The sequence below is a fragment of the Peromyscus eremicus genome, chromosome 2 (assembly GCF_949786415.1).
Source record: "Peromyscus eremicus chromosome 2, PerEre_H2_v1, whole genome shotgun sequence".
Lineage (NCBI taxonomy): Eukaryota > Metazoa > Chordata > Mammalia > Rodentia > Cricetidae > Peromyscus > Peromyscus eremicus.
This window is the reverse complement of record NC_081417.1, coordinates 106,363,418-106,381,380: the sequence shown is the minus strand read 5'-3', so window position 1 is coordinate 106,381,380 and position 17,963 is coordinate 106,363,418. Positions and strand designations below refer to the sequence as shown.

Here is a 17,963-nt window from a genome sequence, read left to right as displayed (position 1 = left end):
AGGATTAGATTGGAATTGCCTCAAATTCAATTAAGCCCCACTGCATGGCCGTGCTGGGAGTATGGAGAAAGTCACTGTAAATCTGTGCAAGCTGACGTGTTGCATTACCTTGCTCTAATCTAACGTATGGTACTTTTTGTGTCCATATTGCAGACGGCAACTCCAAACTAACATGGCAGTCAGACTGTGTGATGTGGCTTCTCTGCTTAGAAGCGGTTCGTGGGCAGCAGAGCCTTGGACCGGGGTCTGTGGGATTTTTCTTAAATTCTGTAGGCTACTTTTTTTTTAGCATGTTGCAGAAGTGCCGAGGCCATACCAAACACTTGAACCTTTAATTTGGCATACTAATCATTCTTACCTACTGTGGTATGGCCATCATTAAGAATGTCAAAGCACATTGCAATTTTAACTGTGGCGGTAGATGTAGATCAGAACCGTGCTGTTGTTATATGTAACTGAAATAATCGAAATTAGGATTTAGTGCAGACTCAAAAGAGTGACAAGCTTGTTTGAAAAAACAAAAACAAACAAAAGTTTTGGTATGGTCTGAATACTAAGTTACCATAATTCTTTACATTCTGTTTACTATGTATTTTTTTGGTTACTACATTTTGAAGTTATTTACAATTCCTGATGCTAAAAAAATTTTTGAAATTGTAAATCTGGCTGAAAATTATTTGCCCAGTAACTGTTGGAAGACTGTGCATTCTGTGAACAGTTGTGTTGAGCCTATCAATGGAATATGCATTATTTGGAAAATATAGCACATTAGTATCATTTTATTCAGAGCAGATGGTCCTATAGCTGAGAGATGCTGTGATTCTCAGTGCACACAGCCTACTGCAGCTGTTCACTTGAATGTTGGCTTAGGAGCTCATTCTTGCCACCTGAACGTGGAAATAAATGTGCAATTAAGTGAGAGTGTTTGTTGTCCTTATTAAACCCTGTTAATTTCAGTCAATGAACATTTATATTTCACACGACATCCCAATGAGCTCTAGTCCGAATCTCACATTTGGGGTTCTTGTACTTTGTGCACATACCCTTACTTTTGAGTGGTGGTTTATTTTAATAGGCCTTGGCCACTCTCCTCTTACAGGTCATTTTTTTTATAGTTGTGGAGCAGAGGTAGCCCTATGAGAATTTTGCTGTGAAAAGAGTAATTCACAACTCACCCACAAACTGGAACAGTCACACTTGTATTAACCAAATCTGAAGCCTCCCTTCTCATTTTCAAGTACTTTGTCATTTATAATATCTTGAAATATTTTGATTTTTTTTCTACATAAGTCCAAAGATTTATTTATTACTCTTTAAGTATTCACTGAGAATACTTACCCAAGGAAAATAGTTTAAAACTTGATGGGGGCGGGAATTGTTTCTTCGGAAAAGAAATGAAGCTATTGAAAGGTTACAACTTATTTGACTATTTCCTGACTACTCTGCTCGAGTCTGTTTTTATCCCCACAGCACTGATTCTTGTCCAGTCTTGACCAGTCTGGAGCTGGTCAGTTGACCAGTCTGTCTGGTACTGCTTTCTTATGTAAACATCTCTTGGCAATAGAGATTTTATATCTGTAGACGTACCCTTTTATTTTTCTTAGGCAATTTGAATTTGAAAAGACATTTTCCCTATTCCCTTAATAATCAGCCATCTTTCCCTTCTGCTTTGCTTTTTTTCTTTTATCAAATTCTTTGCCTTTCCTATGTTAAAGCCTCCTAAAGCTAGCATGCTCTCATTCAGAGTTGTCAGGTTTGAGCAGTTCTTTGGGGAGCTGAGAGGTGTATTGGATGAGACAGAGTGTAATCTTTTCATTGATGCTTTGAGTTTTGGATTCCCCCATAGTCTTGGCTGTCCAACGTTGGACAGTTATTAGAAAATGCTTTTGGAAAACTTGGGGGTTGTGGTTTGTGATTCTTTTGTTCAAAGACCATCACATTGGTTTTAGGAGACATATCTCAAATTGTATAATAACTGATTTTTAGAGTAGTTGGAACTTGTGAGGAAATTTTCCCCTATGCTACTATTCATCTGCTGTTTGGTTTATGGACACCTTATTACTTGCACTCTCAACAGCCTTGGGCTGGCCTGTTTGGAGAAGTTGGTGTATTTTTATTGTTGCTTTGGTGAACTGGATATGTGTTTTTGGTCTTAAAATTAGAGTCAAGGCAAAATATTATCCTGAATTGTTTGTGGATTCTGTTTTGATGCTATAGATTAGTTACTTGGTGGTCACCAGCTGCCAAATTGACAAGAATGGCCGAATAGTCTACAAATGTAGACAGAATATTCATAGCTCTACTCCCAAGCTAACCTACCCTTTCACTCCTGAACATATAACATCTATTTTTTTTATTTCTTACCAATGATAGAGGTACAGAATAATGTTAATTAAAAACATTTCAGTATGTAACCAAAACAGTACATGTTGACAATTTTATTTTTGAAAGTACCTTTGCTCCTTGATTTTGTTAATGGATGCCTGTCAGTCTTAGATAATTGACTCTTACGAACTGAAGAATCCTCTTCAGAGTTAATATGTCATTTTTTTTTCATTTGTTTTGGCAGCATGTTAAGTATTTTTATTTTTAGTCAGGATGCAGTTCTGTGCCCTTTGGTATTAAATTGCTTCCTCTGTGGACACCGCAGGTGAGTTGAGGGTATATGTCTAGCCCCAGGATATGAGTCTAGAAGATGTTTAAGATTGAAATTGTGCTTATGTGCATGTATGGAATATGTATGTGAAAGTATAATTGTAGTCCTAAATTGAATAGCTTAATATGAAATACAATTAGCGTAGGTGCTGCACTTTTTGTTGAAGCTTTATTGTAATTTCAGCAGAACGACTTTGTTTAGTGACAAGTGTTTAACTCTTGGGTGGAATCTCAAATAGCTTGTGAAATATGAATTCTGACATTTCTTATTTTCTCTGTTTTTAGCAGGTAATTGCTGCCATGGAAACACAACTGTCTAATGGGCCAACTTGCAATAACACAGCCAATGGTCCAACCACTGTAAACAACAACTGCTCCTCACCAGTCGACTCCGGAAACACAGAGGACAGCAAGACCAACCTAATAGTCAACTATCTTCCTCAGAACATGACACAGGAGGAGCTGAAGAGTCTTTTTGGGAGCATTGGTGAGATAGAGTCCTGTAAGCTTGTAAGAGACAAAATAACAGGTATGCATTTTTATGTAGATGGGTGAAATGTAAAGAACCATGGGTTCAGGGTATGAGAAAATAACTTTGTATGTATAAATCATTCAATGCTGAAGCTTTACATACCTAAATTTTGTTATGGTATAAGCAATATGAAACTAATTTTAAGTGTTTCTTTTAAACCATAAAATGCTTTTGGGGGCTGTCTTTGATTTTATTTTATTTTATTATTATTATTTTATTTTTATTTTTTGCTGTTTTTTTAAAGACAGGGTCTCACTCTAGTACAGGTTGGCCTGCAGCTCACTATATGGTCCATGCTGACTTTGAATTTGTAGTAGTCCAATTTTAGCGTGCTGAGTGCTGAGATTGCAAGATGAGCCACCATGCCTAGATAGCAGTATGTATTTTACCTGGACTATGAATATATTCTGGGATAGTGCTTTTGGAAAAACATGTGTGTGATAGCAACGTTCAGGTTAACCTTTGTTTTTTCAGTACCCCTGACCTTGCATAACTGAGCATTTCAACAGTAGCTACAGGAGAATATTCTATTTTAGAAAGAAAGGGGGAAAAAAACCCTTATGATATTCTTTGCTTTGGTCCTTATGCTTATAATATGTATGATAAAGTACTGGCTAATACCTTTTCACTATCTAAACAATTGCACTGATAGAATTAGAGACTGATGGGACTTTATGTTATATTCCTTGACAAGGAAAGAATATGTGGCATGAGCATCCTTTTTATTGTAAAGATGAAGAGAAAAGGGTGAGAAATTGGGCCTAAGTGATGGCCCATTTGGCTGAATCTGAGTACTATGTATTTGAAAAATCTCAGTATGCTTTTTTAAAACAATTGAGTAAATTCTTATTTAAACTCAAACCTATTTAACAAGCATGTTCTTGGGACAGAAGTTAATGTTTCCTACTAGAGTTGTTTTAAAATACTAAAACCATATGACATTAAGTATAGATAGACCTTGTAGGTCTTTCATGTTGTGAAATTTGGTGGAACATCAATTGCTTTATGCAGTTTATAAACAAACTTACCAACTAAGTTTTTGTTTGGTTGTTTGTTTTTTGCTTTTTTTCATGACATTTTCTCTGTGTTGTCCTGGCTTGTCCTGGAGCTTGCTCTGTAGACCAGGCTGCCACGCTGGCCTTGAATTCAGAGAGATCCACCTGCCTCTGCCTCCAGAGTGCTGAGATTAAAGGTGTATGCCACCATCTCCTGGCCAAACTATTTGAAATGAATAAATGTTCCTTAAAAGTGGTGTGAATGATGGGGCCAGAGTTTGACTGCTTAGCTGGTCATGTGACCATGGACAAGTTAGTTCTTGGCTTCACCTCTGGTTAAATTGAGGGCATCAATCATATGGGGGTCATTTAGGACTAGTTGAGATGATACTTTGAGCAACTCTGTAATCGAGGCTTTGGTACTCATTTTTTAAAGATCTTTAAGTGCCTGGATTCAGTATCTGTGTTTGAGCCTCACTGTTCTGTTCCCTGATGCTACAGATTGAAGGCCACAGATAGTTTATCTGTTCCCATCAGATTAAAAAGAAATCCGTTGCTTACAATACATAATGAATAATCCTGTTCTTAGCTAATTATGTTGCTTCTGGGTTCACCATATTACCAGGAGGACCCTTCGGTTGTTGAAAACTCAAACTCAAATGGATCACGTTTTCCTTCAGTCCTTTGTCTGTGTGTGTTGGGAGTAGTGCATAATGGGGATTGAACCAAGGTCTTCATGCACACTGTAGGCAAGGGTCTATCACTGAGCTACATTCCTGTCCGTTTTCAATTTTTCATTTGCAACCTGAGGACTAGCAGTATATCAAATTAATAGAGAGATTTTGAAAGTTGGGAAAGGTAGAAAACAATTCTGTCCCCTATATTGGATTTTATCTTTAATTTTTTTAGTAAAGCTATTTTTTTTGCTTGTGGATTTTTTTAGGCTACTTGAAATAAGTAGTAAAGTATGATAAATGGCATGCAGGCTATAATATCAATTTCTGTGATTTCTAGTTCGATTGCTTGGTGGCAACCCTACCGTTATAAGATGAAGATGCTTGAATAGTGTATTAAAAAAATCACATTTCTTTTTTTATGATTCTGGGAGTGGTAAGTGAAAATATTAAATAACTCATCCATCTTTCATATTAGACATTTGCCACAGAAAGCATCTTAGGGGATTTTCCACATCTTATCCCTGGACAGACTTGAATCATCTTATTCTTCCATAAGCTCTTTACAGGGCTGTTATGTATAATGGGGTAAATTTGAGTTCTGAGTCTTCATATCTGTGCACTCTTAGGATTCAGTGTGGTGAGCAGTGGTAATGGAAACATGTGGCTTACCTCAGACACACAGATGTTGAAATGGAATTGATTCTTGAGATCCCTCTGCTTTATTGTTCTTGCAGTCGTGGAGATTTCTAGGATAGTATAAAATATCAGGTAAGCCTATGAACTCACAGTGGTGCGCAAAACCTGTGCAAGCCCACGCTAGACCAAATCCAGCATGGAGAAGGGAGTTGGGCACACAATCCCACCCCTACCTCTGGAGTGATTTGTGGTTGTTAGCTACTGAGAAAATAAGGGTCAGTTGTCTCTAAGAGTGTAGCTTCTGTTAAGTTGACTACACTCCAGTAGAAGACCATACATGTAAGAATATTTTGGGCAAAACATATTTAAATAAAGGATTTAAAAAAAAATCTTAAAGGGTTTAAAAAAAAAACAAAGGGTACAAAGTTGGGTGGATAGAAAGGCAGGGGGTGGATCTGGGAAGACTTAGTGGGGTGAAGATGGTGAAAATGCATTGTCTGAAACTTGAAACTCTTAAAGAACAAAGAAAAACATAAAATTGGAACTGAGTGTGGTGCTCACTCCTTTAATCCCAGCACTTAGGAGGCAGAGGCATGCAGATCTTTGAGTTCAACAGCAGCCCTGGTCCACAGAATGAGTTCCAGGACAGCCAAGATCTATACAGAGAATTCCTGTCTATAACTTCCCCCTCCCTGAAATAATAATAAAATAAAAATAAGTTAAAATCAGAAGGCCCAAAATATTTTAGTATGGGGTAAGTTTAATATTTGCCAGCAGACATCACTCTTTACACTTCAATTTTAAAATTTCCACTTGAAGTTCTCTTAATAAAATCACTGAGAAGACAAGGAAAATAATTATTCAGAGAGCAAGTAGCAAGTCCAGAGAATGCCACAGCAGGCATCATAGTCACACTGTACTTTTCCAGTTCCTTTCCTTTGAGAGAGGTTTTGCTATGGAGCCCAGGCTGTTATGGAACTGGCCATCATCCTTCCTCAGCTTCCCAAATGCTGGGGATCACAGGTATGTGGCGCCGATAAAGGCTTTAAAAGCTCTCAAAATTATCTAAGCACGTCTCAGAGAGTTTAGTCTAAGGTTCTTGCCTCTTGGAATTTGATCAGTAATGATGCCTGCGTTCCTATGATGAGCACAGTGGTAGGGAAGTATAAGTCAAGAAGCCAAGTAGTAGGAAAGACTAGATTCAAACAAAAACTCCAGGGACCCAGATCCGTTGATCACCCGCGGTTAGGTGTAACACCTTGAATGTTAACAGAGGTTGTTTCCTCCCCTTTAGGGGATAGTGGTGGGGAGTGTAGCATAATTCATAACTTCCTAAGAACTTTAAAGCTGTTTTTTCATCCTTGTTTGTTCTACCAGAACACTGATTTTCAAACATTTTACAACGGGATTCTCCCCTCCTTTAAAAATAAATGCACTCAATCTTAACTCCTCAGAATTGAACTAGATAAATGGTATTTTATTAGTCTAATAGATACCTTTAATTTAATAGCATTTGTTTGCTGGGATGAAGTCAGTCTTGTCAGACACAGGCTGTTTTGATGAATGTTAATTTGAAAATACAGCTCTGTAAATCAGTTATTATTTGGAACCCATAGAATATCAGGTGATCAAGAAGAATTCTGAGACAAGTAGTTGACAACAGCAGGGTGGCCAGGCAAGTGGGTATGTGGTAACTTTAAAAAAAAAAAATCCATTCTGAGCCTCTGTGTTGTTTAATCATAAGGATAGTGGCAAGGCTGCATGTGTTCCAAGGCACTTTGTAGGTACCTATCTATCCTGCAGAATTTATTTTGAGATTTTTAGAGGCTAAATTTATAAAATGACATTTGTATCAAATTTATGGAACTTTGATGAAAGTTTGCAGCATCTCTAACCATTAAAATATACCAGAGAAACTTGTGGATTTTATCAGTATATCATTAGATCTTATTATTTTTCATGTACATTTTTCCTTTCTAAAGGTCTAATGATATTCTGATAAAATCCACAAACAAATTCATAAGCCTTTGCCCAAACCTTTGGGACAAGTTAATTAGTCATCTCAAAGTATGATATTAACAGTACAGAAACTTGTCCCAAAGGTTTGGGCAAAGGCTTATGAATTTGTTCCAGACTCATTTTTGTTGTGTACTCAAACTGGTTATTTACACGTGTGTGTGTGTGGGGGGAGAGTATGATGCATCTGCTTGTGTTCGTGTGTATGTGTGTGTGTATGCACGCACGTTCCTTTGTTCTTGAATATACATGAAGGTCGGAGCAGGACATCCAAATTGTTCTCCATGTTGTTGCCTTGAGATTGGGTCTCATTAAACTAGAAGCTTGTCTATCAGCCTTGGTGGGCTAAATAGGGAGCTCTCAGGATCTGCCTGTCACTTAATGGGTTTTTTAACGTGGGTGCTGGAGAATTTGAACTCAAGTCTGGATCTTGAAAAACAAGTACTCTTGCCCATAGAACTCTTTCCAGCCCAGTTTTAAAATACTGGTTTTTAATTCATACATATTTGTATATATACATATGAGAGTGTGTGTGTGTATGTATGCCTACATGAGTTTATATACAACCATGTGAATGTAGGTACCTGCAGAAGCCAGAGGACATTGAATCCTTGGGACTGTTGTTATAGGTAGTTATGAGTCACCTGATGTAGATTCTGGAAACTGAACCTCTGGTCCTCTGCAAGACCAATAAGCTTCGTTAACTGCTGAGCTTCTCTTCATCCCTGAACTAGGTATTTTTTGTAGAACAGTATTTGGTGTTAGTGTTGATTAATACCCATTCAAAATTACTGAAATACACACACGCACAGACGCGTGCACACACACACACTTAAGTTAGATACACTATTATACCACTGTCAGAGAGGAAACTCTTCTAATCTGTTAGTTTTAATGTATGAATACAGGAAATAAATGAAATTCGAAGTAGTATTTAGACAAAGGAATGAAAAATTATCTTAAAAAATGAAAAGTTTGGTCATCAAAAGATGATAAATTTCAGGACACTGTCTAGGAAATCTACAGGGGGAAATAAAGAGTTGGTTTAGCAAGGTATGTTTGTGTGAACTTGACTCATGTCTACCATCTGTAATGATCAGGGCATTCCTTTAGCTGGTGTAGGATAAGAAGCACACAGAAACTGGGGAGAACCTGTGCTTCCCTTTGGGGCAGAACAGGAGAGGGGAAGAGATCCCTTTTTGTATTTGTTGATTCTTAACCATCTTCAGCTTAAATAGTGCCTATGTAAGAGTGGACTATTTTAGGGTAATATTTGCTGGATTTTCCCCTCAGATAGGAAGCTGAATTATCTACTACATTAATTATTTTTCTATTAGTAAGATAAACTACCATGTCCAAAAAGTAATTTATGGAGGAAGAGTTTATTTTGGCTTATAATTCTAGAGGGAGAATCCATAATGGCTGGCAAGGACGGTAAAGCTGGCTGATCACATCTCACTTGAAAGCAGGAAGCAAGAGAAACAGCTGAAGTGGGATAAGTTTATAAATTCTCAACGTGTGCAAAGGTCCATGTCCTGAGAGTTAATAACTTCTCCAGTGCCACCAACTGGGAACCAGGTGTTAAAATACATGAGTCTGTGAGGGACAGTTCTCATCTAAACCATACTTACCACCTCTTCTTTATAACATGGTATGAAATCAGCCTACTTTTGATGTTTCTCATTCACCCCCTTATAGATCTGACTATCATAGCAGTAGCCTTTATTTTCTTACACTTTGTTGAAATTCTGAATTGCCTGGGACTGTTTTCAGTACTATCGGGCTCTTGCCCTTGACTATTCCTGGACGGAATACTTGACCACTGAAGCTGGAGCTGTGCTTCAGAACTTGTCAGCTGCATCTGAGCTCTTTTAAGGCTAATTGACTTTCACCTGAGCATGCTGCTGCTGCTGCATTCAGTTGTGGAAACCCTCCTGTGAAAAGGTCAACTTGAACAAATATTTCCTGGCATTTTGTTTGTGAATGTCATTTGACTTGTTAGTTCTGTGTACAGTGACTTAATTTTTATTTTTTACTTCTTGCCTTTTTTTCCTTCTTCTTAAAGTTTTAGAATGTGAAATTTGACATCAATTAGGGGCCCTCTTTATTACACACACACACACACATTTTAATTAAGTTTTGAGGCAAGGTCTAACTGTATATTCAGTACTGGTCTTGAACTCACTGTGTAGCCAAGGCCAGCCTCAACCACTTAGTCCTTTGGCCTCCAGCTTCTGAGTCCTGGGGATACAGATGTGCACTACCATACCCAGCTTTGTAATCAGATACCTTTTGAGGGCTTAAGCACTGGTAACCCTTCCTAGTATTGTGAAGAAGCAGATTCTCAGTTAAAGGGACATATTGGGGCCATAGCTGCACAGTGTTCTCTTAGGCAGTGTACCACCTTCATATCAGTTTTATTTGAGGACTTACCATAACTGTAATGTCAGTTAATTTTCCTATTTCGTACTTTAGACCTCATTGAAGGAAAGATTTTGCAAGATAGAGTTATTTAATTTAAGCTGTGTTTATGTATTCTCTATCCTCATATTAAGTGGGTGTGATGAGGATTTACCAAAACTTTCTAGTTGTGATTACTACTAAAACATCTCTTCTTGATAGAGAAGATAGTTTTATTCACACTAGTTTTGAAGATTGTATCATATAAAGTCCATTCTTAGGGGCTAGGGAGATGGTAATAGCATGAGCTGAGCAAATATGAGGACCTGAGTTCAGTTTGGATCCTCAACACTTACGTGAGGAATCGAGTATGGCTGTTGACACCTGTGACCCCAGTGTAGTGGTGTAACATAAGAAACCTTAGGATCTTAAGGGTTCACTGGCCATCCAGCCTAGCTAAAAACCAGCAGTCTCCAGCGAAAACAGGTAGAAAGTGATGCAAGGGACACCAGACATCTCCTGGCTCCCGTGAGTGCACAACACACACACACACACACACACACACACACACACACACACACACACACACACACACACAGACTATATTTTTTACATATGGGTTGAAGTCCAGCCTGGCAATTTGGCTTGTTTTGTAGCCTTATTGGAATTGTTTGACTCTGAAATTTAATTTGGTTTTGGAAAAACATCTCCAAACAGATCTATTATCCGAGAGTTCTTAGTTTCCCATGATCTGGGAGGAATGCAAACCTTCTTTTCTAGCCTAAATGTGATCATCATCACTAGGAGGTGGGACAAAGTAGGAAAAGGAAGTTAAAGGAGACCAGGAAGTTGATTGATGCTAATATGCCAGCCTTGATAAGCTAGATCTCTGGTGTATGGAAACTGTTCTGTACATGAGTGTGTGCATGCGTGTGTGTGATTTAGAATGACTCCATCTAACTCAAAGCATGAAGGTACCATCAGCCATACTCCCTAGTGGGGTATTACTGACCTGGAACCTGAGCAGGTTGTTAAATTTAGCCATAAGGTGTTGGTTGAAAAGTATCAAGAGTGCTTGCTTGCACTTGTATGGATGCCCTCTTCCTTTTGATGACTATCCCTTTAATGTAAATCACAGTACCCTTGCTTAAATTTTGATTTTGTCAACTAAAGCATTCACATAGAGAAGAATGGAGAAAACTGTGGCTTGGATGTAAAGAAGGCCAGTATTTCTGCAGTGTTAGCAGATTACAGGACTTAGAAGAAGAAAAAAAAATGCTGTCTCTTTGTTTTCTTTTCTGTTGAAACATTCATTGAAAACATTTAAAGCATTGCTTCCTTCACTCACAGATTTCTACAGATTTCAGTCTGTGGGGATGAGGGCGAGTTCTGTGAGGGCATGGTTAACTTAGCAGATGCAGTTTTACATCTTGTTTGCCTTTTCTGTTAAGTCCTTATGCATGTTGTGAATTAGAGTTTATTTTTAGTTCTTAATGAGTCCTTTTCTCCTCATTGTACTTTTTGTTGGAATTCTGTTTTCAACATAGTGTTTTGATTTTAAAGGGAGCGTGTGTATGACTTACCAATTTTGTATTTACACCCTCCTCCAGCTCAATTAAAATTTTATGTTTCTTGGTGTAGGGATGAGAGATTTATTACTGTGCACTTGCCCTTGGTCTCTCATAGCTTGTTTGACCTTGGACTCTTACCCTCAGTAAGTCAAATCTTCCTTTTAAGATAAAGTTCAAGGGAGGTATAGATGCAGGTAAACTGTAAACCAGAATTACTGTGTGGTCTTCAAGGTCACTGGAAGGTTTATTTCCGCACGTTTTAATGTCCTTTTAAGGAGGACATTAACATTGGGGTCTACAACCTCCTGTCCTCTGAAATCTTCCTGACCTTGGTACTAGGCTGAGAGATTTTCATAACCCAGCTGGAAAGAACGGTAGTTGCTTTTAGTCTGCTTTAACCACATCCAAACAGGCTGGTTGTGGTGTTAAATCAGTGGACACCTTTTTATAAAGGATGATTCCTAGTGACATCCAGTTCTATCCCTTGGAATTCTGCTTTTCCCTTATGACCTGAGTGCTGAGGCAGCCCTCCGTAAACACAATGCTGAATGCTTTTGCTCTGTTGATTCACATAGCATGATGAATTGGGATTCAGAGTGTTAATATCTCAAGGTTTTAGGCCAGGTTCGTTTTAAACCTTTAAATTACTAGTGTTTCTAGGCTCTTATTTGAGGGGTAAGTTCATAAGTTTTAGAGAAGATGAAAATGAATAATTGACAATACTGATTTGTAATTTTTCAATATATATTCATTTCTTTCTTTCTTTTCTCTTTTTTTAAGTGCTAGAAGCCAAAAGCTTTGACAGAAAGACAAGGTAACATTCAGTAACCCTACTTTCAGGTTTAGAGCATCCTAATCTAGACTTGGTGGTAAAAGTCCATACAAAGGGACTAGAAAGCTGGGCTCAGCAATTAAGAGCACTAGCTGCTCTTCCAGAGGACCCAGGTTAGATTCCTGATACCCACATGGGGCATCCCAACTGTCAATTACTTCAGTTCCAGAGAAACTCACACCCTCTTCTGGCCTCCAAGGCTACTAGGCAGGCATGTAATACACAGACATAATACCTATACACACAAAATGCCAATAAATAAATCCTTAAAATAATAGATTCAGAGTCATCTGTGCTTAGCTTCCTTATGCAGTTGAGGTTTTAGTCCTCTGAGTGTAGAAACCTGTATATCTGGACCTGGTCCTCAGGTGAAGGGTGCCTTGTGTTCTTTGCTGGCCATGAGCCAGATGTCTGTTTTCCAGAGAGTCCTCCCTTCTGAAGTTGTTGCAGGCCAAGGTGACTCCCCAATTGTAGACTCCCCAATAGAGGACAAACAAGAGTGAGAATTTCCTTCTTGTTGTTGTTATAACTTGGTGTTCCCATTTGCTACCCTCTTTTCCAAATCCCCTTCCATCCACTTTTCAAGAAATCTCTTTCAAACCCTCAAAGTGGAGCCATTCCCCCAATCCCCAGACAACAGGGACAGTTCCTGTAGTGAGGAATCCAGTGTCTTCTTCAGATGCTGATATATGTGACCTTAGGAAAAAGTGATGAGTGGCTATTTTCTGTCTTTTGCATCATGTTGAAGTGTACCACCAAGTAGAGCAGTCTTCCTCTTATATCTTGGGTCTATACCTTGGACTCCTGCCTTCCCACTTGGCATCAGCTGCATGTATACCTGCTCCTGCTGGAGCATCATTCCACTCTCAGTGACTAACTGCTCTTGTATTCAGAAGTTGGCTATTGACAGTTTCAAGCAATTACATGTGTTGGAGCTTAATAGACCCACTCCCCACATTGTATGAATTTAAAATAATAATAAAAAAGTAATACTTCTCATGGTGAAAGTTTTTGTTTTGTTTTGTTTTTAATTTTCCCCCATGCTGGACATTGAAACCAGGGCCTTGCAGATGTTAACCTTGAGCAGGGAGGAAGACGTCCTGTTGCTGAGGCTATCATCTGTCTTCATTTGGTAATAGTGGTGCTATTGACTCCAGTAAGCTGTTGTTCTTTAGCCCGTGGGACGGTTTGGCCATGGTTGGGAACATCTGTGTTGTTGCCTTCCTCAGTCATGGGGTGATGTGACCATGTGTCCAGAGAGAAGAAAGGTCATGGTTAGGGTACGGTAGAGAGCAGACCATGGTCAGATAAGGAGGGGCATACCAAGCGTTCTGTGTTGCTGTCCTAAGCTGCAGTGTAGCAGCAGTCTAGTGGGCTTTGTTTGCTGATGACTTGTTGATTATACCACCTGATAGTTGTGGTAGTCCTTTATGTAAGAACAAAGTGTGAGTATTCTTTTTGGTTTAGATGGAAAGATTTATAAGGACCTTTGTGGGTTCAAAAGAAAGTTGTCTCATTCTTTTATTAGGACCATGCTGTATGTGAATGCTCTTTCTGTGTATAGTGGATGTGAAGCTAGAAAATGGGTATTTCCTCCCTGAATCTGCTACAGAAAGCAAGGCTAGTAAAGAACTAAGAGTCACTTAGGCAGTTTGCCCCAGGACCCAGCTCCTTTTTCTTAAGTTGTTTTTAAAGACATTATCTCACTCTGTAGCAGGCTTGAGGCTCAATCTTGAGCAATTCTCTCCAACCCTAGTGAATGCTGGGATTACAGTCAAGAGCCCAGAGGCCTAGCTGGACTTTGAAGAGTCAGTGGAAGGGGAGGGGATTGTGGTGGAGAGAGACACTATCTATCTGGTTTGATGTGATGGCTTTACTGCTCATTAACTGGAAGCTGGTTTACAGCTGCCTCCTCTTCCTTCTAAACACTCCTGTGTCTATTCCAGTAAATTCCTTTTTGCTAATTAGCCAGAGTCAATTTGTGTTTCTCCTGATTTACACTGTAATGTAATGGGTAATGCATGTGTTTAGTTCTTTCTGTCAGAGTTTACTTTTGAATTCACCCTAAAGGAAGGTTATTTACTTCTTCATCTTGCCTTGAGAGTAACATTTGTAACTGTGTGGCCTGTGTATTTGATATATAAACTCAGTGTGTTCTCCTCCCGTGAACTCCTCAAGTATGAGGTGTTCAGTCACCTCCTATTGGCTTCCTTTTGCCAGTGTGGTAAGAAACCAAATTCTGATAAAATAATGCCAGAGCAGAAGAGGTACAATGAAGAGTACTTCCTCCCAGGTTACCTCATGGAATGCCCCCATCCCTACATGGCTGTGCCCTCATCATGCCTTTTGTCCTTGAATATGAGTGAAAATAACCAGAGGGATGACAGGGAAGACCAGCAGCGCTTGTGTCCACAGATCTGCAGCTCACTTAGGGTGTGGACTTTTTTTTTTTTTTTTTTTTCTCAGCAAAGTTTTACAATTGTTGTTGCTTATGGCAGCTGTTTACCTATCTGGTAGTAAAACAGAATTACCTTCATTTATTCCTTTTGCCTATTTACTTCTCATTTAATAAAAACCTTTCTGTGGCCAGGACATGAGGACATGTGTACACTCAGAGGCATTACATTTCTGTGTCTTTTGGGTTCAGTGATATGTGTCATTGTTACCCATTTAAAAAGTTTCAGTTGGCCTATATTTATTGTACATGCCACTGAGTTTTATAGGGACATTTACAGACAATTATATAACTGTATAGTGTAGTTGGGCATATTCCACCCGTATTTACCACCTCTCCCATTTCCCCCCACTCCCTTCTCTCATTGTTCCCCTAGATGAGTTTGTGTTCATAACATATACACATATATGAGTTTATGTGTCTGTGTGAAATCTAGAACCTACAAGCGAGAGGAACCTGAAATGCTTGTCTTCCTGATACTGGTGTAGTTTTATTTCTCTGCAGGTGATATAATTGTATTCTTCAACTCAGTTCACCACAGTTGTCCTCTTCTTTTAGTCAGACTTGAGTTCTCTTGGAAAAGATTTGTCTTACTTTATCTTTATTTGCAGTGTGTTTATTCCTCGTAAGTCCCTGCTGCAGAATCCTAAGTGTAATTGTTTAAAAATAAATTAGTCAATTTTATGTTGTTAACTTGCAATTTGTGGAAGCTGAAAGGAATCAGATATCTGTTCTGGTGGCTTTACCTGAAAGAACAGTGGGGGTTGGGGCACAGGAAGCCTGGCCAAGAGGACACCAAAGAATCTGGCAGAAAGCCTTAATTAGGCCATAGAGTCTTCATTTAAAAAACAAAGTTCCCACACACCTTTCATTTGTGTACTCTAGAGGCAGAGATGTGGATCTCTGGTGAGTTCAAGGCCAGTCTGGTCTACAGAGCAAGTTCTAGGTCAGCCAGGGCTGTTATACAGAGTAATTCTGTCTCTCGGGTGTGGAGGACCTGTCTTAGCTCCTACTCACTTAATGAGTAGTTGTTTGACTTTTTTTTTTTTTAAACTTGTCGTTCCCCCCACCACCCCTCCGTGTTTTCATTGTTTGAGGATGGCCTTGAACTCACCCTGCAGCCAAGAACGACTGTAAACCTTGGATTCTCTTCCCTCTTTTGTTCCATCCTCAGTATTGGAATTGCACATGTGTTCTTCCACATCCAGTTTAACCGTTTTCTTCTTAGAGACTTAATTCTGAAGTGATATGTATATATGTACGTCTGAGGATAGACAAGTGCTTTGAGGAGAGGGCCTTTGGAAGCCACGTGAGGGTTCTGGATCCTCTGGAGCTTTAGTCACAGATATGATTGTCTGACCTGGGTTGTCTCTGTTAACAGCTGAGCTGGCCTCTCCAGCCCTCTCTCTTTTCTTCTCTGGTAACAGTGCCAGAACAAGTTAGTTTTGATAGGGATGAGGAAATCAGGAGTTTGCGGGTAACCATCAGGACTGAAAATTGATTGTGTTCTAGTGCTAAGATTTCATACTCAACTTAGGGCAATCATTGGATAAATTTTGATGGCTGAGATTACCTTTAGTTCTTTTGTTTCTGTTCAGCCAAAATTCCAAAGAATATCTAAGAAAGAGAAGAAATTCTGGGTTAATATCCATGTTGTACAACCATGGAATAGTTGAATTGAATATAGGTTTAATTTGTCATATTCTGTAGAGTTAAAGTATCTCCCTTACAAAAATGCTTTTGCTGGGCATGGTAGCTCCCATCTATGATCTCAGCATAAGAAGCAGAGAGATGATCTTGAATTCAAGACCAGCCTTGGCTACATAGTGAGACACTGTCTCAAAATAAATAATAGATAAAACATTAATGGCTATTGAAACAAATCTTTATTTTAATCTCAGATAATTTGAAAGGTATCTGAAAATTTTAATACACGAATAAATCATAACTGTAGATGTGTCAGACAGCCTTTCAGCACAGTACAAGTTCTCCTTCCTTGTGCTCACATTGGATGTAATTTGGGTGTGGGTGTAGCTAAAGAACCCTAATAGGATTTAAATGGGTGTCTGTGTTCAGATCCTTGTCAGTGTATATGCATATTTTTTATTTGCTAGAAAGTGTCTTGCTTGAGAAAAACTTAGTAGTCTGGAAGGTAAATGAAATGCCTTAATAATGTTGTCAACTAAGGAACCTAGAATAAGTACTTCACAGTTTATATTGTATTTGAGAATAGTGCTCAACTAATAAGAGATCTGGCAGCATCACAAAATAATTCTGTCACCTCTAAATAAAAGAGACCATTTTACAATCTTTCCTGCTACTTCATAGGTGTTAAGCAAGAATTTGTCAGCAACAAAACCAGAAAGTTGATTGACACCAAAAGCTGTTGAGTTAGGGGAGAGTTGAAAGGTTGACACTTAGTAAAAGTGAGCTTACTTGTAATTGAACATCTGATGCTCAGTGATTCTACCTGTGGAAAGTTCTTTAACAAACTTCACTCTAGCACATAGGGCTAAACGTATTTTTAGAAGGTAATTTGATGAGGGAAAGGCAGATGGGAACATTGTGGGCACAAGCATTCAAGAACCCCCTTGGTTTAGCTTTTGTCTATAGGTGAGATGTGTTAAGCAATCTAGGTTAAGTTCATAAGGCTATTTAGCAGATAGCCTTAAGCTGCTAGCCCTAGAAAACCCACCTGTCTTTGTTCTAGATATTTTTCCAGAGTTGCCATGTGTTGTGGTTCAAATATCTGGCACAGAAATTATGTCTTATATCAGAGATGGTCTTAATATTATTTCATCTGATTTCATGAAAACATAGCTACATGTCTTCTCTAGTGTCAGGTGAACAGAAGTACTATATTTCACATTTTAAGATGGCTTAAAATGTAGGTGATCATGAATAAGCCCCTTTTAATTTATACCCTTTTGTAGATTCATGGGTGTACTTGAAATGATAGCATGGTAGTAAAAAAGATTACTTCTGTGTTCAGAATCTTCTTGTTTCACTGGGAAGATGTGACTGGAATTGTCAATAGTGGTTGAGTGTACATTTCTGGGCATGAGATTAAATATTTCACTGTCACCATGTGACTAAAAGACAAGCTTCTGCTTTTCCAGTTCAGTGAGGGTGATTTACTTTGATGCTGCTGCAGACAGAGCCACACTACTTACTCTGTGACCTAATGAGTCGTG

At 38.7% G+C, this 17,963-nt stretch overlaps 1 protein-coding gene across 2 annotated transcripts in view; it reads left to right on the top strand.

Annotated features, from left to right (window-relative positions):
• The first annotated feature begins 2,943 nt into the window (after positions 1 to 2,943).
• Positions 2,944 to 17,963, top strand: part of Elavl2 (ELAV like RNA binding protein 2) — a 63,644-nt gene continuing 48,624 nt past the window's right edge. For both annotated transcript variants that reach the window (XM_059254525.1, XM_059254524.1), the window contains exon 1: positions 2,944 to 3,184. In XM_059254525.1, the coding sequence (XP_059110508.1) occupies positions 2,956 to 3,184 (229 nt within the window). In that variant the 5' untranslated portion in view covers positions 2,944 to 2,955. The remainder of the gene's footprint in view (positions 3,185 to 17,963) is intronic.